This window comes from Oncorhynchus tshawytscha, linkage group LG12, assembly GCF_018296145.1.
Source record: "Oncorhynchus tshawytscha isolate Ot180627B linkage group LG12, Otsh_v2.0, whole genome shotgun sequence".
NCBI lineage: Eukaryota > Metazoa > Chordata > Actinopteri > Salmoniformes > Salmonidae > Oncorhynchus > Oncorhynchus tshawytscha.
Window position 1 is genome coordinate 31,989,655 of NC_056440.1, and position 25,770 is coordinate 32,015,424.

Genomic DNA, 25,770 nt, shown 5'->3' on the forward strand with positions numbered 1-25,770 from the left:
GAGGGATAGGGATTCAAACCCCCCTGAACGCTGCCATGACTAAATCACCAAAAGCTAAATAAACATTCCCCTTTCCCTAAAGAATCAAGTGCTGAATGCCATAAGGCCGCCATCTTGTGACCTGGTGTACGTGCATAGTATATTGGCCCAGACGCACAGCCCAGACACACAGTGACTCACCACTGAAATGAAGCCGTCTGGAACGCAACCTTGAATGGCTGCAGGACTCGTGTTCACATGAGACTCTGACTTCTTTACTCATATGTGTAAGTGACACACAACCAACCTCTCTGACCGTATCTTCTTTAGAAGTAAGGTCATGAAGGATATCTGTTTTTGCGATTGTATTTTCTTCTACCAAATCAGTCTGGTGTAAGTCAGTGTTATTTTATTAAAAACTTATGTACAACAATTACAATCATAGACTCAAGGGAGGTAATGATAATGAACTGAATGAGTGTACAAAACATTAGGCTCTTTCCATATAGACTGACCAGGTGAATCAAGGTGAAAGCTTTGATCCCTTATTGATGTCACCTGTTAAAGCCACTTCAAATCAGTGTTGATGATGGGGATGAGACAGGTTAAAGAATGATTTTTTAAGACTTGAGACAGTTGAGACATGGATGGTGTACGTTCAGAGGATGAATGGGCAAGACAAAAGATTTAAGTGCCTTTCAAAGGGGTATGGTAGTAGGTCCCAAGCGCCTCGACAAAGAGAGACTGTGGGTGCAAGTCAATATTAGGAAGGTGTTCCTAATGTTTTGTACATGCATTTCAACTGTTTTCTAAGCATGACATTTTTTTCGAACAAGTACATAATGTATAAATTGCACACACATTTTCTTTCTGAAATCTCCAGGTTTATTTTTTATACAATAATAAGGTTAGCTTAAGTTTGAATTCATAAAGCTAATGGAATAACTTGCAATATCCCAACACAAATAGGTTTTTCCTTTTGAGTTGTCCATAGTTTATACAAAAACATGAAGTTACTGTATTGAACAGATTTTGTGAATTTGTTAGCACTATATACAGTAGATAATTTATTAGACCGAAAATAGGATCCAGGTTCGTTAAAAAACATATAGTATAAATACAGTATCACGAAAGTAGTGGCATCATCACCGAATGAAATGAAATATGGCACATTTAATGAAATATAATGGCACATTTCTTTTCTCCAACTATCATCCCACATCACCATCTATTCAGAGATAGATATGCTATTGAAAAGACTGGGACAGGCTGGGACAGAAATTGAGAAATAAAGACATCACTGCAACATTTGCTTGTCCCCTGAAATTGAAATAACTCCCCTTTCCACTGGCAGGGAATAGACTCATGGAGATGCACTCAATGGTTCATCCATATAGAGTAGCTTAGTATTCCTGCATTCCTGTTCTCCAGTATACACTTTCACCAACGTTGTCTCCTTGGTGCTCTTATTCCTTGAAAAGCATGGATCTGCCGCTGTATCGCATTAAATGCTATGTCTCAAAGTTCACTCTTTCTCCAGGAAAGCTCTCTGTAGTTTTATTTGACTGACCAGAAGCTGGAGGTGGGAGTGGTGGTACTTGGAGACTCTTTGGGAGCTTGGTTTGGGCTGTGGCCGTAGCTGGGGGAGTAAGTGAAACTTGGGCTGCTGGGTGGAGAGGATGTAGACGAGGAGCATGAGGAGGATTTCGATTTGATCTGAAACCACTTTTCTCCCAAGGCCTTGGCAAAATGGTCATCCACAGAGACGCTGATGGAGAGCTGGCGGGAGCTGGCCAATTGGTAGTCCATCCCCAGGCTTCTCTTGAAATGTTCCTCCACAACATGGTCATAGCTGTGCTTAGATAACACTACAGTGGAAAGAATACAACAAAGGTCAGGCATAATTCTTAACAAGTCTGTAATATAACAGCAGCATTGTAGCACTAGTTTTGATGAGATAAAAGGAGTATGAGACTGACCTGTGGAGGAGTGGCTACTGCTGCCGACCTCAGATCTGCAGGTGGGCTTTCTTGTGGAGGACACACAGGTGATCACAGAAGGACGCATCTGAACGAGGCAAAATCATTGGTTCATTTCACAACAGTATATGACTCTGTAGCTGTGTAGCTGAAATGTAGCTGAAATTCTCATTCCCCCAAAAACAATAGGATTAACATGTCAATGTAAACATGAAACATTTCACCATCACTAACTCTTTGTCGAGGGTTCAGTTTGTTATTGGAAACAAAATATATTTGGTTATGGGATGGGACCTGAAAACTGTTCACCCTCATCAGGGTGGCACAAACAGGCCAAAGAGAGAGCTGTCTATTTGCTCTTACTGATGACCATCCTCCCACCATTGCTCACATTATCTTCCCAAATCAGGCTGGATTGGATATCATGGACAAGCAGAGTCCCATAAAGTCTCTTGGGAATAGAATGTGCCTGAGAGTTTAGACTCCCTACAGAGATCTCCGAGATATGTAGGCTCTGACTGCCTAGGGCTACACTGGGAGATTACAAAGGCACATACAATATGACTGACACAAACAATAAATTGCGTCTTTCAAGTTGTTAGCACCTGGACTCACTATTATAATTGTTCCTCTTGAAATTACCTGATTGATGGCTGCGGTGCTTTTGGTTTTCTCCTCTGTTCTCTCAGGCTCTTTCCTTGGTTTCTTAATTAGGTCCAGTGGCTCATCAATAGGTGGTGTGGGATACACATGGCAGGGCAAATGACCTGTGGGGCTGGGGGTTGGGCTCCAGGAGGATGTGGGACTCTGGGGAACACTAAACACAGTTGGCCTTCTCATGTTGCTCCTGCTTTGTGCCCTTTCTCGCCTGAAACACAAAACCACACATTGAAACATGGAATCACACACTGGACATGGAGTTATGAAACCAGTGGTTCTCAATGATGATGTTATAAAGTCATGGGGAGGTTTTACAAACCTTTCTTCCAATGTTAGACCACACTCAAAGCTGTGCTTGCGCTTGACCGGGTGCACTTGGGGCACTCGAACTCTCTCATTGGCCATATGCCTGAATCTATCTTCACTTCTTTGGTTGGGCTGACCTACAAGAGGAAAGATCAAGCACAAGTAAAGCTCATGGTTACTATTTGAAATAATATACAGCATAAATATTGGTTGATATATTGGCACAGATAATGATGACTTACACCTAACTGTAACTGACTGAAAAGACATTAGGTGTGGCAATGAGTAAATAGGTGACTGGTTGTTTTGGTCTGTGGCACTGTGACATATGGTTCATCACCTGTATGAGTGGTTCGTGGGAAAGCTTTCATGCCACCGTTAATTGTAAACTCCGTTAAGCTGTTGAACTAGACCAACCAGATTGGTGAGTATTACACATCTTTCCAGCTGATTCAATGTGAACGGTAAATGTTGTTTTTCTACATACAGTGATGATGACACCCATCTCATTTACATGTCTATGAGAGAAATATTAGTTTCTACTCAAAATGTGATTTGAACTGGACAAACTTAACACTTCAGTTGCTAATGCCTTGATTGAAGTATCACTTCTTACTAAAAGAGAACTAAATGTCTCACAACTGTCATTACAATACACACATCACACAGAAGCATTCTCCTTATTGCGAGAAACTAACTGAAACACATCAGCAGCTGCTAACATCCTTTTTGTTACTGACAGAGAGATCGATGTGAAGCTTACCAATACATGACACTGGTTTTTGTATTTTGTAAAGCTAACACCAGCCCTCTTCATACCTCGCATCATGTTGTTTATTTCAAGCTATATTCAAATGAGTGTTATCAATATGCCAAAAGAAATCCACCACATTAGCATGCAATGCTCTACTACCACATTGAGATGGAACGCTGAATGATTAGGTCATGTTATTACATGATTGGTCCCCCTAACCTCAAATACTCTCCCAATCCACAATCCTCAATCCAATCCACATACCAACCAGTACTGTCCCTCAATCGCAACCTCCCACCTACGACCTCCCCTTCTGTCCTTTGGACATCAGTGTTACAGTGGAGGCCTGTGGAGGGGGACTGGGGGGAAACCACACCTTGCCTGACTGACTTTCTGATGCCTGAGGCGTGGTTATTTGTTTCCCATGCAGGAGTAGAGGTACAAGAGGGCAGTATCTTCAGAGCATCTCCATCTACCACAGTTATTCTCAGCATCTGACCTAAACCCCTCTGAAATGATGCTTGAGTGCCATGACACATTTTAGGAAGTTGAAACTGCACCAAAGTTTATACAGTGAGGTATCATTATCAGACTTGTCTACATTATCTATAACTCAGACTGTAAAAGTGAACGTTTGTCTTGGTTTCTTGAATGGGAGAAAAATGTTTTAGAATGGATTACATATGTTTGTGTGTTTATACAACTCAAACCATCAGCTAAAATGGCTTCATTGACATTCACGCCGACTTAGTAAAAGTTATTTTATAATGGCCATAAACATTTGCATTTCTAAAAACATTGTGAACTAATTACTAACTAATAACAATATAACAACTGTGTCATCATACATGATAACAATGCAATATGCAGCTGTGAAGACCGCTATTTAAAGCAGCACAGATCACTGCAGCACAATTATATTTTGTGAAACAATAGTATGAGAAAATAAATAAGAATTATTACCTTCCAAGATGTAGACTTTGAAACCACTGCTCATCCGAGTTATGTATTGGAAATTTGCAACAGCCATGGCTCCTTAATTGTCTTTGTCTGTGAATAAAGCCAACTACAGAGGACCACCTTGTCTGTTCGAGCTTAGAGGACACAATGAGCCTAAGTTCTGGTTGGTAATGGAAAGGCAATGAGATGCTTGGCTAGAGCTTGCCCAGGTAACGTATCAGGAGGCTGTACAGAGCTGCAGTGTCTTTCAGGAAAATGTATTCCTGCATTGTCATTGGTTGTTCCGATCACAACCTCCCCCATTTTAGATGCTTTTGTTATTGTTGCAGGAAGTGTGTAATCACAGGTAGGTACCTCAGAGAAGGAAAATAATGGTAAACTGTTCTATGACTGTCCCTGCACCACCCAACCAAGCATCTACTTCACTTATCCAGAAGACTAGCTATTTCAGGAATAAACAGGATTGTAGTATAGATTACTCAACACACAAGTTAATTTAACAGAGACTCTCCTCTCTCTGGAAGTCAGCACCTGCCCTCAGCCCCTCCCTCGCTCCTAATCTACAATCTCACCAAACTGCATTTTTTAGAGTGCTTAGCCCACTGGTGCTCCAATCATTCCACTGACCTGCCCATACACGCACACAGCTGTACTGTGAGCCAGCCTCACCATTAATCCAAAGGCTTTTGTTGATGGCCAGACAAAGGCTCCTAAGTCCTGGAAATGCTACTGCCCTGAGAAACAATCTTGCCTGAGCATGCTGAAGAGTATGGACACAAATGAGCACAGTCAACACTCAGGACCTGACACATATAAAGTCACTTAAAAATAAATAAATACAACTTTTAAAATGTCTCTTTAAAAATTAGCACATTTAGAATTTGCATTGATTGATATGCCTTTGAATGGGGGGACTCATTTAGTGGATTACATTTTGTTATAGCCTACATTTTATATTTCTTTTGTACCTTGATTAAAGGATGTAATAACTCATTGAAATATCTTATTGGGTTTATGTGTTGTAAGAATGCATTCTGGAGTTATTGGTATATTCTGTCTCAATTATTTTTGTGCTGATGAAGGTCTGTGAATGCACTCAACAAATATGGAGACTACTCGTGTCAGAATATGATTGGTGCTGCTTTAAAGCAAGTCAAACTCAACAGTGACCCCATGAGGAGCACACTGGAATTTCTCAAATTTTATTCATAGGATTTTGTGTGCAGAGTAAAACTGACATTCCTTCATGATCACCAATGTTATACATGAATTACATTACATTTGGTTTTATCAACATTCAATAGAATATGATGATTTAATAGGACTCATTTTAATAGCACAGAAAATGATCCTGCATTTTCAGACTATTTAGTGATGTTTTCTTTCCTGCAGTCATTGTCTCATTGCTTTGTTTTATGGGAATATTTCCTGCCATAATGTCAACCAATCAACATGCAAAAGAGGCGTAACTTGATGTAGTGTGGATAATAGAAACAGCATTGTGAGCAGTTCCCATTCAGCAAACATTTACTGGGTTCTATGGGCTAGTAGTTAGTAGACCAACTGGCTAGTAGTTAGTAGACCAACACTATGAGTGTTCTGGGTGAGTAGGCTAATTGAGAGTAACAAGAACAGGAGAGCTTTGCTGGACCTGTATTTATATAACATGAACCCACCAGTAAGAAATTCAACCAGAGTGAACTCAGTAATGGAATCAGTAATGGTGCCGTCCAGGGTTCTGAACTGGCAACAATTTAACTCAAAGAAGACATTCTCTCTGTAACAATCACTCGTTGCTTTGTCTATAAATTTGCAGCCTATGACAATGCATCACAAAACTCTCTAAAAATCAATGACTTTCTTTTAATATCAAAATGTAACCAGATGCCTCAACATATCGCTATTGTTACCGCTTTATTCACTTTTTTCATTCATCACAAGCATAGACAACAGATGGCGCATTTCCTGTATAGATTGTTTAACCACATCATAATGATTCATTTCCTACACTTTATAATGCAATGATTACAGTGTAGGAGGTGAAGTGTCTGTTTTATTTCTCAGAATGCCCGCAGTCATTCCCCCGACACGAAAGCTACGTGCCTATCAATAGTCTCTCTTCAGCACCACCCTTCATCCCAACCTGCCCCGCTCGTCTCGAAGGATACAGAGGAGTGACGCAGGAGGATAGAAGGAAAAACTGCGCCGAACCTCGAAAGAAGGATTGGGTAGGGGGTGCTGCAATAAGACATATTATGTACACCCAATTGTAAGTCACGGATCATCCGTTCCCTAGAACTGAGACCGAAGCACGTCCTGTCTGGTCAGAGGACGTGGAAGCCAGACTCACCTGTTATCTATTTTACGCAGCCACCCACGAATCTTTTGATGGATGCGAATCGAATTTGGACAATTATTTGAGGTAGGCAAAGGTTAGATATTCGTGTTGACTTTTCTTACCGTGACCAGTAGACATATCCTTCCTCGAGTCAATTGAACAGGTCTAAACCTTGAAGCAGGTGCAGGCCACTCCATCGGTAGAATTAGAAAATAAACGAATTTAATTGATACCCATTTTGACAACCTGTTTTTTTCTTCTGCGACCCCGGATTGATTAATTTCCAACTGATCCTTCTATTCAAATGGAAAAATAGGTTTGGTTATAGGCTATTGGTAGGTTAATTCATCCATTGTTAATTTGCATCAGAGGGGAGGGTTCGCCATATACCTTTTCGTATACTTTTTTGATCTTCAACATGAATTACCTGCGTCGTCGGCTGTCGGACAGCAATTTTATGTCCAATTTGCCCAATGGGTACATGACTGACCTACAACGCCCTGACCCGCCTCAGCAAGACCCTGCAATAGTGTCGCCTGGACCACCAGAGAGGCGTATGTCTACCAACCAGCAATCTGAGGGCACTGGAAGCGGAGCCGGAGCTGGCTTTTTATCCTCCTTTACTAAAGCTGTCAAACAAACCACTGCCGCTGTCGCTGAGAAAGTCACCGAGGTAGCAGACAAAGCAGGCGTTGCCTCTGGTGCCAAGATACTCCTGGTTATTGATGACCAACAGACAGACTGGTAAGGAGAGTGATGTGTAAGGTTAGACGCCATTATACTCAAATGTGAGCCAGTAGCCTATGCTTCCAATAAACAGGTCATGATTAGGATATACTTCATCTTTACTATAATCATAACACACACACGTATGCATATAGAGCGAAACAAAGTGAGTCTCATACAGTGTATATGTCAAAGACATGTTATCCACAGTCATTACCTAAACAGGACACAGTAATTGCTCGTTTGCACCACCAGCGCATTCCAGGTGGTCTCGCGTGTGCCAGGCATGGCAAACGAGACTATGCTACATATTCAGATGGTTATGTCGTGCCAAATAAGCATGCATAATATACCATTTTTAGAGTTTTTGGTTTACTTAAAGGGATGGTTCACTCAAATTACACATTGGTATCCTTTCCCTGTAAGCAGCCTATGGACAAGGTATGACCGTGTCACACCCTGGCCCGAGAGCTTTGACTTAACTAATTTCAGTACTATAGAACCGACTACAATACCCTAGGTTTACACCAAGAGCAAAGAGAGCAGGTTATTTGAGAATGGGCTTGAGTGGAAATACATTAAAGGTAAGTCAGAGGCAGGTAATAGGTCAGACACACTGAGAAATATGACTGTCTACTTAGCACCTCTGCCTAGCTTTGGCAGTTAAAGCTGCTATATGTAACCTTTTGGGTAACCTGACCAAGTTCACATAGAAACATAAGTTATTGATTGTCATTCTCATTGAAAGCAAGTCTAAGTGGTAGATCTGTTCTATGTCTGCTATTTCAATGCTTCACGATCTTAAGTTTTGTTTTGGCCTCTTTTAATTTCGGTTTTGTACACCAGCTTCAAACAGCTGAAAATACATTTTTGGTTAATGAAAATAGGGGTTTAGATGGTACAATGATTCTCTACACCATACTTGCTTGTTTTGTCTCATTAACTGAAGTTAGACGAACTATTAGAATTTTAGCAACCAGGAAATGGCGGAGTGATTTCTACATAGTGAACCTTTAACTTCTTGGTGTGCATATAGAACAGTTTTACCTCCAATTTACTAAATTGAAATACAGCAGGCCATAAGGTGGCAGTATCTTTTTTGGCTTGTGCCTGCTGTAATTAAAGTAAGCTAACTGGCAATCTAATTTGTAGTACGCCTTTGTTGATACTTGGCATTAACTGGATAACTAGTGTAGCTAGCAACATAAATAACAATGCATTCATTTTTAGAATGAAGCAGCTGCCTGCTAGCTGTTGAGAGTCAGTGGATTAGCTAGCTAGTTATGTTATGCTAAATAGTGATGGTAACCATTTAGCTAACTTTAGCTAGCAAGCAAACTGGCAGTATGGGATAATGGAGAGCGAATTAAAATATGTATTAATCTTAAAATAGCTAGCTTGGTAAAGCATTGTGTGCATTGTGCTTCTGTTACCCATTCGTTTCATATGCCAGCCAACTAATGCGCAGTTGCACATTATCAAACTGAATCTAACAAAAACATTTTTTATTCAAGCCCAAAACTCCAATCCTCAATGTGAAAGCTGTAAAGTCTTGCTCTAGATGTTTATATTTATTATGAAGCGTTATTGCTTGTTAGGAAGCTAATTTATTTCTTCCCCAATTTTGTATTTTATCATCAACTATTTTAGCGTCGCAACAAATGGAGGGATACATAAAACACAATCAAATTTTAATCCAACAAAAACAGGTTTAAGTGGAGGGAAAGCATTTCCATGATAACCTTAATTTAAATCATCTCATCCAAGTAATACTTCCCTCCACAAAACCAAGGTTTCCACTGTATTGCCCACCGCAAACAGTTTATAAAGGGGCAGAGAAAAACAGTGAGCCAATCACATCACTCAATGAATCAAGCAATAAACAAGCTCTCAGTTAGGAGCATATGGACAGCTAGAATTTGCACATCATGTTCAAATCATCTGTAAGTGACTTTGTTGAGCTTCACACTCAATTTGAGATACTTGTGTAAGATACCATGATGATGTATTGTTCCAAAATAGTTAAAGTTTTTCTGTTTTATTTGATGTACGTACATCTCACCATCATTTGAGTATGCTTGTGTGATAGGATAGCATTAAAAACTCCTGTCCAAAGTAGGCCTAGTTGCTATGCAAGTCAAATATATTTCTACCCCTCTTGCCTCTCTTCTCCATAGGGTAAAGGTCTTCAAAGGTAAAAAGGTTCATGGTGAATTCGACATTAAGGTGGAACAGGTGGGTTGCTTTTCCCATACAATGCATTAAAGATGGACAATTTAGAATAGAGTTGATTTTATATGTGAGTCATGTAATAGATGCTGTTATCCAGAGAACCATATAGTAGTGAGTGCAGACATTTTCATATGTAATGGTAACCCATGGGAATCGAACCCACAACCCTGGCATTTTATGTGCCATGCGCTACCAACTGAGCCACACAGGAGTTGGAGAGGTGATTTGAGGTAATACAACACCCAATGAGACTCACAGGTAACCTCATGATGGGCATTATTGAGTGTAGGGATTGAAGCGGCAGGGTAGCCTAGTGGTTAGAGCGTTGGACTAGTAACCGGAAGGTTGCGAGTTCAAACCCCTGAGCTGACAAGGTACAAATCTCGTTCTGCCCCTGAACAGGCAGTTAACCAGGCACTGTTCCTAGGCCGTCATTGAAAATAAGAATTTGTTCTTAACTGACTTGCCTGGTTAAATAAAGGTAATAAATAAAAAAAATATAAATAAAAAGCACACAGATAGACAACCCTTGCATCTAATGACATTATCAGACTGTACATTGGTGCTGCAGACCTGCACTTACTATATGCAATAAACAATGAATCAAAGAAAACACAAGACATGAATAACATATTGAACTATGTTAAGTGGACTGAGAGTTGGATAATCATTAAGTGTGATAATATGTTGTCACTCTGAATCTGATAACAATATCTATGGAAAATAAGATGATATTATGTGGGACCCCAAAACATTTATACCCAGTGGTGGAGTTAATGCTACCATCTGTGCTTTGTAAATGAAGATTTGAAAAAAATGTTGGGATTATTTTTTCTGCCTTGTGGCATTTTCCATGTCTCCTATTTCTGTCTTCTCCTTTTATGTTGCATTAGAGTGTTTCCGCTATGTGTGCCATGAGTCTCTCAGCAGGAATAGCCCTGTGCAATGAATGTCTCATTATCTGCAGAGGTGATAGTCGTTACCTTGTACAATCTTCATAGTATTTGGGGACAAAGCCATTGAATTAATACGGTAAGGTATTCCACACAATCTGTCTTCTAGATCCATCTGTCTTAACTCTATCATCTAATTTAATCACGTCTGACAAACGTCAATTTCTGGAGTGAACTATAACCTTAGAATGTCACTGTTATTAGAATCACAATGCTGTTTGACTGGGATTGCAACCTGGTCTCAGAGCATTTCGTATTATTCCGTACAATATGTTACGAATTTGAAAAACATACAATATGCTAAGAGTTAGCGTTAAGGTTAGGGTTAAGTTTATGAGTTAGGTTAAAGGGTTAAGGTTAGGGTTAAGGGAAGGGTTAAGGTTATGGTTAGGCGAAGGGTTCGCTAAAATGGTTAAGGTTAGGGGAAGAATTTGCCAACATGCTAAGTAGTTGCAAATTAGCTAAATACCTTAAATTTTCTGGGATGAGACTCAAACTCGCAACCTTTGGGTTGCTAGATGTTTGTGTTAAACGTACACTCATCCAGCCCTACCAACCACCTTACTTTAGTTTTTGCCTGAAGTTACCAACTCTCTTATGTAACTATATGAAACTTAACATATCATACTAAATGGAGTATCCCAGATTTACATACAGAATAATACAAAATAATCAGAGACCAGGTTGGGGATTGACACTGATGTTTTCCATTCAGGCTGACTTCTCTGAAATCAACTTGATAGCTCATGCTACGGGGGCCTATAGTGTTGATATAGAAGCAATCCGGAATGAAACCAAGGTCACCAAGTAAGTCTACTGTACATCAGTGTTCTACATGCTGTTTAAAGGCTGAGTGTGTTCAAAAACATGATTTTCATGTGTTTTATATTTCCACACTATGAGTTTAGAATAATGCTGTGAAATTGTGAAAATTCTGACAATGCCTTTTTAGTGTAAGAGCTACTTGAAAATACCTGACATTTCTGCCTGTTTTGGTGGGATGGAGTTTTGGTCTGCCTGGTGACAGTCCTAGCTAAATTATTGCTTGAGAAATTGCTCTTGCTTGAGAAAAAGCTATTTTTGTTTCTTTTTGACTATTTTAATTGAAAACTGTCACAGCAAGTTACTTAATTGTTACCCAGAAATGATTTGTTATTGAGAAAAAAACTTCTGCAATGGATCTTTAAGATAGTTATACATTTTTTAAAAAGATCAATGTGTCATGATTGCTGATGTTACAAGACATGCAGGATTTCTTGCAAGTTTCAAGTACAATACCAGAAAAAAATGTTCATATGTCTGTCTGAATATAATGTATTGGTAATTTGTGGAATTGTTTTGTATTTTCTATTTTGCAAGATGTTTCAGGCCTGACTTTGTGCTGGTTAGACAGCATGCCTTCAGTATGGCCAAGAATGGAGACCACCGACACATAGTGATTGGGTTGCAGTATGCTGGTCTCCCAGGTGTAAACTCTCTGCACTCTGTCTACAACTTCTGTGACAAGCCATGGGTGGTAAGTAGTGGTGCCCGGTGTACTGAAACTTATTTTTTGATGCTAGAACATAAAAAATGGTTTGGTACGAGAATTTTTGTTACTTTCGGTACTTCTATGAAATGTGTCTCACGTTGTCTAGTAATTGAGAGAGGATCAAGTCTGTCTGTCAGCACAGCCGATGTCCCCTTTTAGAGCAAGTGCACTGTGCCTGCTCCACTTAAGGAGTCCTTATACATTCTGGCAGAATTCGACCATGCGAAACTAATGTCTGTGCTCGCATACTCCCTAAAGACCTTCGTTGAAAGAAGAAAAAAGCGGCAATATTACTGTTGTTTGTCCCTCTTGAGCCACCGTAGCAATAACATACCCAGTAACACTTTCTCAAAATAGGTAGAATTAATCTAAAATAAATCCAAAATCTATATTTAATTTAGACGATTTTGCAGAGGAGGTCCTTTTACATCTATCTAAGATGTTTGGTGCAGTATTTCTCAAGTGGAAAAATTTGCATGAAAACTAGTCTTTTCTCGTTGAATGACAACGAGCACTTAATTGAATAATCCCGTCCATAGCTCCCACTCCTACTAGGAGTAGTACTGTTGACCAATCACCGATGAAGGGGCGTAGACTTTGGCTACCGAACCTTAACTTGAGTCAAGAAAACAAACCCTGCCGAAGACCAAAACTAACCAAAACGTCAGAAAATGTCATCATAAAATATGCGCAAACTGTTTAGTCTGGGAAGCATACGGTAAGCTTAACTCTGCTAGTTCTAGCCTGTCCTGAGGAACACCTGCACAGTCTGGGCTGCATCATGTTAGCTCCCCACTCCATTGTGCTGCAGAAAAGTTAACACACTTGAATAATGCAACATGGCAAAATGTTGCAACTGTTAATTACTGTTCCCAAAACAATGTTGTTTACATGCTAAGAACACTTTCAATGCAAGAGCCTACAAAGCTGGAAGCTACCGGTATAACTTTCCATTCTAGCTTACAGTTGAAGCTAATATCAATTCACTACCCTACTTCTACAAGCTGATTTCAGTGGTGATTTTAGCATGTACATTTTTCTGTGGGGCAAAAAATATATATATTATGTAGACGCATTCCAGTAAAGCCAATAAACAACACAACAGTAAACAATACATTAATTGCACTATAATGGTGACAAACAGTGCCACAAACTGTTAGGGCCTACATAAAGCTGTCCCAACAGCAGAGCTTTCTTTTCAGCACCATGGAGTGAATTCTTACCACCCTACACCTTACTATCAGCTGAGCATTGTCTGGCAGCAAAACAGTTAATTCAACCTAATTTATTGACTTTAAAAAAAATGTAGCTGATATGGCTGACTTGCTTAAACAAATGTTGTTTCTACTGACAATTGAGATGTACAAACTATGGCATAAGGGAAAGAGGCAATTCATCATTTCGATTAAGACATTAATGAGCGAGCTAAGACGGACCTAGTCGATATAATTCTTTGTTCAGCGCTTTTGAAATATACAGTGACAGAATTCCGAACATGGGCCGTTCTTACAGTGTTCTCCCTGTACACCAAGTCAGAACCGTAGGATAAGTAGAGGGGGAATATAAGCAGACAATTTAAGCTCTGAAAATATTAAAGGATGACATTTCTCTAAAACAGGCTATAGGCTACATGTGCACCACCAAGTCAGAAGTTATGAGGGGGAAAGGGACCAAATTATTAGAGTGAGGCACATGGGCTACTAACAGCTAACTACACAACATAGACTTTGTATTACTTTCTTAGCTACAGTATACATATCTTCCTGGCATATTACATCATTTATGCAGCAGCACACAATACATTTTTGGACTCACCTTGTTGTGCCTTGCTCACTTGAACAGGAAGGTGGCGCGGACTTGTGGGCATATTCTGTCATCAAAATTTGTCATCAATGTCTGGCGTTCTCTGGATTTATGGTTCTTTCAAGACAACTGGGAACTGGAAAAAAAACTAGGTTGAATCATGAAATCAGTGATCTTCAGAAAGAGGCAAGAGTTCCCGACTTGGAATGACCATTCAAAACGTATTTTCAGAGTCAGACATAGAGTTCCCAGTTGGCTTGAACTCACTGAAGTCTGAGATTTCCCAGTTCCGAGTTTCCAGTTGTTTTGAACTCGGCATAAGTCATGCTGGATTGATAGCATGGCCAATGTATTCAACCTTTTCTGGCCCATGGTGTTGCATGTGAATGTTTATCCTTTTAAGATTGGAAAAGGGACCCTTTTATCCAGACTTGGACCACACACCCTCTCCACTGAATAGCAGGCTACCGATTGCTTTGCAACGCTTGCAGTTAGCCACTGATTCCATACAAACCACTCATTGTTGAATTTGCGATTTCCAACTTGTTGTGGAATGTTTATGTCCAATGACCGATGAGCATCAAGCCAATCACGGTGCAACTACAGAACATTACCAACCCCTACACTCTGTATTTTCCGCTGGCTGCCCCACCACCTCAGAAAGCACTGTGCTAGGCTGAAACACCTGCATTTTGGAGCTGCCTTACTCAAGAAAGCAAAAAAGAGACCATGTTTGTATGCAGCTTTATTAACTCAATTATTTATATATATTTTTTACATTGTTTGCAAACTGATATGTGACATGTATTAATGATAAAATAACATGCGAAACAGGCAACGGCTAGCCCCACTTGCCCTGAATGACGGGTCGCGACTGGCTGATTTCAAAGCGGATTGTCACCAAAAACCATACAGTCATTGCAAAAAACGTTATTCATTCACTTCGTCTCCCTCGCCTCAGTCACATCTCTCCTGTTTCTCTCGCTGTGTGTGAATGATGTCATTTGATCTTAAAGAGACAGTGCACACTTTGATAAAATAAGAGATTGCTTCTTCTATACAAATGTTTTTGATCAGTATAATAAAATAGGTCCCAAATAGAAAGGAAACAGAACATTTTTCATCTGTAGCCCCATGAAATCAGCCAAAATAAGCTCAATAACTCAATACATGGACACATTCCTATTGAATATGCATTCACCTGTATTGTGAATAGGCCTAGTCTACAGCTTGATTTAATATTCAGATTAACATTATGTAGTTAGATTGGTAAAAACAAAGTCAAATTGTTTGTATGCTTGTATAATTGATTCATTAATACATACATACATACATACATACATACATACATACATACATACATACATACATACATACATACATACATACATACATACATACATACATACATACATACATACATACATGAAAAATTGACATCAAACATTTCAAATGTAATGATATTGAACTCAAAAGATCTGTCTGGATCTAGTGCCATTATGTGACTTAGGCTAATACGCCTTCTTTTTATGCCCTGGTATCGTTTTGGTATCCTTTTTAATATTGTTTTGGTATCGAGTATCGTGATGGTAATCGAGTATTGTGATACTAAACCTGGTATCAGTATCGAAGTCAAAATTCTGACAACACTAGTGGTAAGCATGGCAATATAAAGCAGGTTAAATTGTTTATTTCTTGAGCTAGACAGATCATGACTATTGATTTTACTGTAAAGGTAATGTATTTTCTGTATTATCATGTCTTGTTTCAGTTTGCTAATATGGTGAGATTGTACAAACAACTGGGACCAGAGGAATTCCCACTGATCGAGCAGGTTTACTATCCCAACCACAGGGAAATGGTGGGTGTTCTGCCATCTGCTTCTATCTACTCCTCCCCCACCACGGCATGGCCATGTCCTCACACTAAACAGACCTAAGCACAGACTATTAGGTTGCCCCTCTGTTTGGATGACACACATGCTTCTGTGGCCAGTAAGAAAAGGATAAAGGAATAGCTAGTTCACATCTATTTTCTCAGATCTAATTACAGCAATCAATCTTAATACTGGCTCAGAGTGCATGTGTACAGGTCCTAGTTGAGCCAGAGTGGGTTTGATTATTCCTGTGCCCTACGGATCCCCTCAGAAGCACTGCACTGAGATCAGTGTCTGCCTGTATTGCCGCAGTGCTGTCCCCCTCCATGACTACAGTCGCAGGCCTGCTCTCGGCTCAGCTCGTCTCAACGATCAACATGAATCACTCCATAATCACTCCACTTTTCCTTTTCCTTTTTGGGCTCATGCTGGCCTCGGCATATTTCACTCAATGAAGTAGATGTACACTACCTTTCAAAAGTTTGGGGTCATGTAGAAATGTCCTTATTTTTTTAAAGAAAAGCACATTTTTTTGTCCATTAAAATAACATACAATTGATCAGAAATACAGTGTAGATAGACATTGTTAATGTTGTAAATGACTATTGTAGCTGGAAACGGCTGATTTTTTAATGGAATATCTACATAGGCATACAGAGGCCCATTATCAGCAACCATCACTCCAATGTTCCAATGGCACGGTGTGTTAGCTAATCCAGGTTTATCATTTTAAAAGGCTACTTGATCATTTGAAACCCCTTTTTCAATTATGTTAGCATAGCTGAAAACTGTTGTCTGATTAAAGAAGCAATAAAACGGGCCTTTAGACTGGTTGGGTATCTGGGTTCGATTACAGGCTCAAAATGGTCAGAAACAAAGAACTTTCTTCTGAAAGTCGTCAGTCTATTCTTGTTGTAAGAAATTAAGGCTGTTCCATGCGAGAAATTGCCAAGAAACTGAAGATCTCGTACAACACTGTGTACTACTCCCTTCACAGAACAGTGCAAACTGGCTCTAACCAGAATAGAAAGAGGAGTGGGAGGCCCCGGTGCACAACTGAATAAGATGACAAGTACATTAGAATGTCTAGTTTGAGAAACAGATGCCTCAGAAGTCCTCAACTGGCAGCTTCATTAAATAGTACCCACAAAACACCAGTCTCAACGTCAACAGTGAAGAGGCAACTCTGGGATGCTGGCCTTCTAAGCAGAGTTGCAAAGAAAAAGCCATGTCTCAGACTGGCCAATAAAAATAAAAGATTAAGATGGGAAAAAGAACACAGACGCTGGATAGACGAGCTCTGCCTAGAAGGCCAGCATCCTGGAGTCACCTCTTCACTGTTGACATTGAGATGGGTGTTTTGAGGGTACTATTTAATGAAGCTGCCATTTCTTTGAACAAGAATAGACTGACGAGTTTCAGAAGAAAGTTCTTTGCTTCTGGCCATTTTGAGCCTGTAATCGAACACACAAATGCTGATGCTCCGGATACTCAACTAGTCTAAGGAAAGATTAAGATGGGCAAAAGAACACAGGCGCTGGACAGACGAGCTCTGCCTAGAAGGCCAGCATCCCGGAGTCACCTCTTTACTGTTGACATTGAGACGGGTGTTTTGAGGGTACTATTTAATGAAGCTGCCATTTCTCAGAACAAGAATAGACTGATGAGTTTCAGAAGAAAGTTCTTTGCTTCTGGCCATTTTGAGCCTGAAAATTGAACACACAAATGCTGATGCTCCGGATACTCAACTAGTCTAAGGAAGGCCAGTTTTATTGCTTTAATCAGCACAACAGTTTTCAACTGTGCTAACATAATTGCAAAATGGTTTTCTAATGATCAATTAGCATTTTAAAATGATACACTTTTAGCTAACGTGCCAAAACGTGCCATTGGAACATTGGAGAGATGGTTGCTGATAATGGGCCTCTGTACACCTAAAAATCTGCCGTTTTCAGCTACAATAGTCATTTACAACATTAGCAATGTCTACACTGTATTTCTGATCAATTTTATGTTATTTTAATGACAAAAAATGTCCTTTCTGTCAAAAAGAAGGATATTTCTAAGTGACCCCAAACTTTTGAACGGTAGTATACAGTAGATGTTTTAATTACAAGGGTTCTCACTCAGTTGATTTCACTGTATCATCTTATCTATATAGCCCATTAAAACTTGATGTGGCTTTCTTATTTAGCTGTATCCTGACTCTTTTAGCAAATAACAGCAACTTTGAGTTTATAGTTTACTCAATTAGCAATTTACTAAGAAACTCTGTGCTGCACATTCCCTTTAGTCAAACAAACCTACTTATCTGGAGACTGTGTAGTATGATGTTTGCCAATGGAGGGTGTTGTGTTGTCTTTTGCTCCAGATCACCACTCCTGGTTTCCCTGTGGTGGTGAAAATGGGCCACGCCCACTCAGGGATGGGGAAGGTAGGATAGGCCTGCTCTTGTTACTGTTTTAAATGAGATAAAGTAGGCCTGGATCAGTGTTTATGCTTCACAAGTAATTACTATTAACATAATCTATTTCAATCGTATCTTTACCCTGTAGGTGAAAGTGGACAATCAATATGACTTCCAAGATATTGCCAGTGTTGTTGCTCTGACCAAGACCTATGCCACATCTGAACCTTTCATTGATGCAAAGTACGATGTCCGCATCCAGAAGATTGGAGACAATTACAAGGCCTACATGTGAGTGAAATAAATGAGCTCCTTGTTGTGGTGTGACTGAGGTCAAACCATTCTACAAATTTCCAAGCTATTTAGCACAGGCTACAGATCAAAGACCAACAAGATCCATTTAGACTGCATATCCCAACATTGATGTGAATTAGATGATCAAGAGAGAACATGCTAAATGGTAGATCTTGTCTTTTTAACAGGCGGACATCGATTTCAGGGAACTGGAAAACCAACACTGGTTCAGCCATGCTGGAGCAGATAGCCATGTCAGACAGGTGAGTTCTATCACAGACTGGGCCTTTGTGCATCAGACAGACAGCCGTGTGTTTCCTAGTTAGTAACAGTGTTCTCCAACATTGTAGGTATCGAATGTGGGTGGACTCCTGCTCTGAGGTGTTTGGTGGTTTAGATATGTGTGCTGTGGAGGCTCTGCATGGGAAAGATGGCAAGGATTACATCATAGAGGTAAAGGATTAGAAGTATTTTTAACTATTTACATTATGTTGCTCTTATACCTGTGTAGTAACACTGCATTTACACTGGTAACAGCATTGTATTAACATGTCATTTCCCCCTCTCATTCCCTCAGGTGGTGGGCTGCTCCATGCCCCTGATTGGAGACCAGCAGGATGAAGACCGTGCACAAATTGCAGAATTGGTCGTCTCCAAAATGAACCAGACAGTCCCACACATTGCAAGTCCCTCACCTGTCCGCCCCACAGCTGCACAGCCCGCACAGGTGACAGACACACTGTTGCTAACCACAACTCAGTTTATTACACTTAAAATGAGTCAACAATTGTCAAAAGCTGTGTGTTTAGATGAGTGGTCTCTTTTGTTAATTGGCCAGTATATTTGGTCAATTGATCAACTAAAAGTGTATTTGTAACCCATTAACTCTGTGTCTCATTATGATATGTTGGCCATTCAGAAAGCTGCATCCCCTCAGCCCATCTCACAACCCAAAGTGCCACAGGCTCAGCAACGCCCTCCTCCCCAAGGTAAGAAAATGGCTCTATATTAAGGCCCCAAATCCCAATTGACACTGTTGTTTTTGTTCATTAGGTGGTAATAAGATAGCTACATAGTTGTTTTTAAATGACTGCTTGATAGGGACTCTGGACTCTGGATAAACAGTGCTCTGTCTCCTTCAGGTGGCCCACAACAAGCCCCCACCAGCAGTACCGCCCCTCGCCAAGGCTCCCCCTCCCAGCAGCGCCCCTCACCCCAAGGCCAGTCCCCTGCCCAAAGCTCCAACACCCAGAACCCCTCTGCCCAGGCACCACAGCAGGCCAGACAGGCCAGCCCAGGAGCTGGAGCCCAGCAGCGTCCCCCAGGGCAAGGGCAGAAACCCTCCTCTGGTCAGGGCTCCCCCCAGAGATCCATGAGCCAGGGTGGCTCCCCTCAGAGCCAGAGGGCACAGCAGTCAGGACCCCAGCAGCAGCAGAGACCCCCCCCTGGAGGCCCGGGCCAGAAGCCCACAGGGGGCCAGCCCCAGCAGAGGCCCCAGCAAAAGCCAGGTCAGCCCGCCAGGCAACAGTCCCAGGGAGGAGGTCCCCAGGTTCCACAGCAGCAGAGGGCTCCAGCCCAGCAAGGTCGCCCCGGGGCCCCTACTACTCAGCAGCCCCGCCCTAGTGCCCAGGGCCAGGGAGGCCCCGGAGGGAAACCCCCTCTGCAGCAGAAACCCCAGCCCCCACTGAAGCCCAGCCATGACCACCCTGCTATGGGAGCCACCCCTCCACTGAAGTAAGCAAAGCTTTCCTAAAATATTCCAAAACATTCAAAACAATATATTTTTTGCTTAGCGTATCCCACCTGTATTACTCAATAGCTCAATATTTCAAATCAAATCAAATTGTATTTGTCACATGTGCCTTACAGTGAAATGCTTACTTACAAGCACTTAACCAACGATGCAGTTTTAAGAACAATACCTAAAAACAATGAGACATAAAAGTAACAAATAATTAAAGAGGAGTAGTAAAATAACAATAGCGAGGCTACATACAGGGGTTACCGGTACAGAGTCAATGTGCGGGAGCACCAGTTAGTCAAGGTAATTAAGGTAATGTGTACATGTAGATAGAGTTATTAAAGTGACTATGCATAGATAATAACAGAGAGTGGCAGTAAAGGGGGGGGGGGTGCAAATAGTATGGGTAGCCATTTGATTAGATCTTCAGTAGTCTTATGGCTTGGGGGAAGAAGCTATTTAGAAGCCTCTTGGACCTAGACTTGGCGCTCCGGTACCGTTTGCCGTAGGGTAGCTGGAGTCTTTGACAATTTTTAGGGTCTTCCTCTGACACCGCCTGGTATAGAGGTCCTGGATGGTAGGAAGTTTGGCCCCAGTGATGTACTGGGCCGTACGCACTTCCCTCTGTAGTGCTTTGCGGTCGGAGGCTGAGCAGTTGCCATACCAAGCAGTGATGCAACCCGTCAGGATGCTCTTGATGGTGCAGCTGTAGAACCTTTTGAGGATCTGAGGACCCATGGCAAATCTTTTTAGTCTCCTGAAGGGGAATAGGTTTTGTTGTGCCATCTTCACGACTGCTTTGGTATGCCTAGACCATGTTAGTTTGTTGGTGATGTGGACACCAAGGGACTTGAAGCTCTCAACTTGCTCCACTACAGCCCATGTCGATGAGAATGGGGGCGTGCTCGGTCCTCCTTTTCCCGTAGTCCACAATCATCTCCTTTGTCTTGATCGCGTTGAGGGAGAGGATGTAACATCCTCCTGATGTTTTTGTCAGATGTAATATGACACCAGTCAGCCACACAGGATGCTCTATCTATCTCACTCTAGATAAAGATGGTTGTATAACTGATGAGAGGATTCTGTGTTCCAGATTTAGCTTTCATTTATTTTTTATCTCCACCATGGGGACTGATGTGCATGATCCTGTTATTCCTGTAGGCTAGATATTGAGATAAATATTGAATTTGCAAATAATCTATGTTTTGTAATGGGATATGTTATAAGATCGCTATTTGATCGACATTACAAATGTTTGGACTGGGTGTGCATGAATCACTGATATGCATAAGTCTTGTGGACTGTTTTAGTATTATGTAAAATCATGCTCAAAGGAATATTTTTTCACACTTCGTGTACTGCACACTATTCAACAAGCCCTTTTCCAGTGACTGCCATCATCTAGAATTTCCTGCACTCCTTCAACCCTTTTTTTTGTTTGTCAAACCTTGGGAATTTGTTGTTGCCTATATGTTGTGCTCCCCTTTATCATTGCTCTACAAAATAATTTGCAGAAATTGTAGAAGTGTGTGTTAAAAGCTTTTACAATCAAGCATGCGATTATGTGCATGGCTGATCAAGTTTTGATTCAGATTATTCTTCACAGGATTCAACAATAACATTAAATATGTTACATTTCAGGAAACACTGAAAAAGTAATGAATAATTGTAATGAAAGACATGGTGACTATTACTTTTCCATTGAGGATCAGGAAATTACAAGGACTATTTTTGATCATGCTAGATTTGATGCTCTCATTGACGAGAGGTTGGTATTAAATACCATCAGGTATGACCATGTTGAATTTCTTAGTAATTCTCTGGTGATGAATGAAAAATGAAGTTTAGTTGATACATCCTTTAAAACTGGAGCAGTGTTCGCAGAGAAAGGAAGAGAGGAATTGCTACTAGGATACACAACAGTAGGTGTTTTGTCGTTCAAAGGTGCTCTTTGGTATAGTTGTTAATTGGTCATAAAAAAACAAACAAGGAAGACCAAGGCACTCGTCATGTCATTAAAATACCTTTATCATTACGGCATGTTCAATAAAACAAAGATTTAAAAGAGCAGTGTTCCTTAGTGCATGTGATAGAGGGCCCAAATGTCGAAGGAGTAAGAGAAAGTGTTATGTAGTAGATTAGGACTGCATCAGGAATATGGCTTTAACAAGCTATTAACAGTCAAAGCTGCAGACAATTCCTTCAATTAATTTCTCTTCGTGCCCTCCAGAACTTGGAACCCTGGTCAAAATCAAAGTTGAAAAAGGAGCATGCCATTTGTCATTCACCGATCAATTTGAGCTGATCAATGCACTGAATCAGTTATGTAATTAATTATATTACATACTGAACAAACTCGTGTGTCTCTCTCTCTTTCTCTCCTGCCATACCCTAGTCTTACCATTCCATAAGTTTGCTGCATGACGTTAATAGCCTCTTCCTCTCCTCTATTGCCATTTCCTCTCTTTATAGCAAGTCCCAGTCTCTTACCAATGCCTTCAACATTCCAGAAACCCCAGCCCCGCAGGCCAGCCTTAGCCAGGATGAGGTGAAGGCTGAGACCATACGCAACCTACGCAAATCTTTTGCCAGTCTCTTTTCAGACTGAGAGATGGAGTAAGCCCCCCTCCCACACCGACAGAAAGACCGACAGACTGAAAGACAGACCCTTCCCCGCCAATGCGCAAAGGACCAACAGGACTTCACCTCCCTATTATGGACATGGATGTACATTGATGTGAACATTCATTATAAAACATCCACTGCCTATACATTTGAAGACCACACATAGAATATAATACAGCTAGGTTTGTTGGTGTCAGTCTGAAACATTCCCAGTCACCTTCACATTCAAAATTATTTGTACACACACACACACACACACACACACACACTTCTCTTGTTGTTGCACGTGTGTTTAAATTTCTGAAAAAAGGGTGAAGATTCTTGTCCCTTTATAGATTGTGTTGTTATATAATGGGACAGTGGCTGTTTGTATGGTATGTATTGAAAGATATCTGCTTGGTCATCCTTGGATCATTTTGAATGTTTTTTATGCTAATAGTGGGATCAATACACTGGTAATCTTCATGAAAGTGTTGCCAGTTTTCTGTTGTTACTGTAAAATCATAGTGACACATTTGACCAACTTTTGGTTGGCTCTCAAATGAACCATCACTAAACCATCACAGTAGGTCACTTCATTGTTACAGTAAAGCAACACTATAGCTGTTTGAGCTACCCATTTATTCTAAGTGATGTTGCTTTAGATGCATGTCAATAAAGGAGGTATGGTTGCAGTTTCAACCACTCACTTTGGCGCTTGTAACCGTGTTGTCACATGTAATTAGCTAGAGTAGTTAGAATTGCAAAAGTATGTGTTGTTTTTGTGAGAATGCCGTTGCTGCCTCCCTCTCCCTTCTCCTGTTACATTAGGACAAAACCCCAATAGCACTCATCTTGGAAAACATGCCTTACACAGACACAGAGTTCAGTCAGATCAAATGGTATTGTCTCAGGGATGTCCTGGTGATTGTGACACACTTGTGTCAGGAGTCAGGTCTTCCATACGTTGCACTGTAATTAGGATAATGATCTACTGCAAATGATAGCAAAAGCATGTGTTTTTATTGAGGTAGAATGTATTTGTTATTTGAAATGAACCAAGAGATGTTTTTTTAATTTTAATGTCAGTTTGTCAGATTGCAGAGACATAGCCATCTTAGTGCTCTATTTTACCAGCCCACAAGGGCCTGGAATGCTGCTGTCTCTGTGAGTGGAGTGTGTCTGGGTGCCTGTGCTGTCTGTCCCCTGGTTCCCAACAGGCTCACAGCTTGGCTTGTGAGCAGGAGGCCTAGTCCAATGAAATGCTCAGCCAAGGAATGTCCCATGGATCATGTAGGCAGTGTAAAATAAACGCATTAGGATTCCCCCTGTGGGATATAGCACTGCATTATACTTCTGTTTGATTTTCTACTCATAACAATTTCTCCCCAAAATATCAATCAATGACCCCTTTGATAATTGGTCAGAAAAAGAGCCCATTGCTGAGACCTCTTTCAAGGGCACTAAACATGTCTTCCAAAAAGAGTGTGTTCCATGTCAACATGGCAATATGTTGTTTTGGAGCCAATTTCGGAAAGTCCCAACCTCCTTGCAGAACCCCTGTGCATCTGCCCCTTTGTGTATCCACAGTGACCCCTTGTGATAAGTGGTGCATAAACGTGTTCATGTTGTTCTGTAAAACTGTCAAACCAAATAGAATTGTTGTATAGATAGTGACATATAAATTATGCAGATTCGTCACGCCCCCCTCGCGCTTGTTAATATTTTGTGTGGTTTCAATGAATACTTGTGGATGTTGGTTGGTTTTTGGCATTTCTGTCATTCATTTTTGGGGATTACACCCTTTTTAGTACTGGCATTTATGGTCATGGATTATTTCTACTTTTTGAAGAAGCTTTTTTAACTTCAGTTTCTCTTCTATTCAGGATTACATGTCTTTGTTTTTCAAACGTCTATTAAACTTCTTATAATAGGACTCAATGTAAATCATAACTCAGCAAACAGAATTGTCATGGTATACCATTTTGTGTGGATCACAGAAACCTCAAATGATACCTCCTACAAATCTGTGAAATTGACTTGTCTAGATGAAGGCGTGATTGGCATGCATTGTTACTGTTTTACTCTGCCCTCTGCCTCTGCTTGTAACAGAGTGTTATGCTCTCCCTCCTATAACTCATAGCTATGTTTGGAGTTATAATCCTCCTGTGGGTTATACATTGGGGTGATAATTACAACAATCTTGATGAATCCTATTTGTTGATATTCATTAGACGTGTTTGTTGACGTGGTACATGTTTCTTTTAAATGTTTACATTCTTTTTAATGGATATATTTGAATGTATGTTTACAATTGGTAGGCTATGCCTTTTTCCTTTGGTAAAGTGGTTTTCCTGTTTTCTAAATGCAGATGTTTTATTTTGGAAAGGTTTTATCTGTTATCTGCACTATGAATTTCTGTGAAATTGATTGTCAATATTGATGCCTGCCAGATGTATAAAATAAGAAATCTATATATGTATCTAAAATAAACAACAATGAAGAGGAAATATTAAATATATTGTAAATCATGGTGGAGTGTTAAAATACATGTAGAAACGTATAGTTGATGTTATTTGCAATGTAGCTGAATAATTATGTGAAAATTACTATGCTATCAACATGTG

The 25,770-nt window shown here is 40.5% G+C and overlaps 2 protein-coding genes across 3 annotated transcripts; one reads left to right on the forward strand and one right to left on the reverse strand.

Moving 5' to 3' along the window:
• Positions 1 to 841: 841 nt before the first annotated feature.
• LOC112262969 (transcription cofactor vestigial-like protein 4) lies at positions 842 to 5,081 on the reverse strand. The gene is made up of 5 exons (XM_024438873.2): positions 4,642 to 5,081; positions 2,938 to 3,061; positions 2,601 to 2,826; positions 1,959 to 2,046; positions 842 to 1,847 (listed from the first exon to the last, which is right to left on the reverse strand). Exons 1-5 carry the CDS (start codon positions 4,706 to 4,708, stop codon positions 1,537 to 1,539), a joined length of 816 nt encoding a protein of 271 aa, XP_024294641.1. The 5' UTR covers positions 4,709 to 5,081; the 3' UTR covers positions 842 to 1,536.
• A 1,594-nt stretch (positions 5,082 to 6,675) lies between these two features.
• Positions 6,676 to 24,853, forward strand: LOC112262970 (synapsin-1). Of its 2 annotated transcripts, none has more exons than XM_024438874.2 (13): positions 6,676 to 7,720; positions 9,880 to 9,937; positions 11,603 to 11,694; positions 12,247 to 12,403; positions 15,993 to 16,082; positions 18,469 to 18,531; positions 18,653 to 18,795; positions 18,987 to 19,061; positions 19,149 to 19,251; positions 19,376 to 19,525; positions 19,718 to 19,787; positions 19,941 to 20,532; positions 23,012 to 24,853. In XM_024438874.2, exons 1-13 carry the CDS (start codon positions 7,395 to 7,397, stop codon positions 23,145 to 23,147), a joined length of 2,055 nt encoding a protein of 684 aa, XP_024294642.1. In that variant the 5' UTR covers positions 6,676 to 7,394; the 3' UTR covers positions 23,148 to 24,853. The 2 variants fall into 2 exon arrangements, with proteins under 2 accessions (XP_024294642.1, XP_024294643.1); XM_024438875.2 differs by having other exon boundaries at positions 6,679 to 7,720; positions 23,050 to 24,853.
• Positions 24,854 to 25,770: the final 917 nt, after the last annotated feature.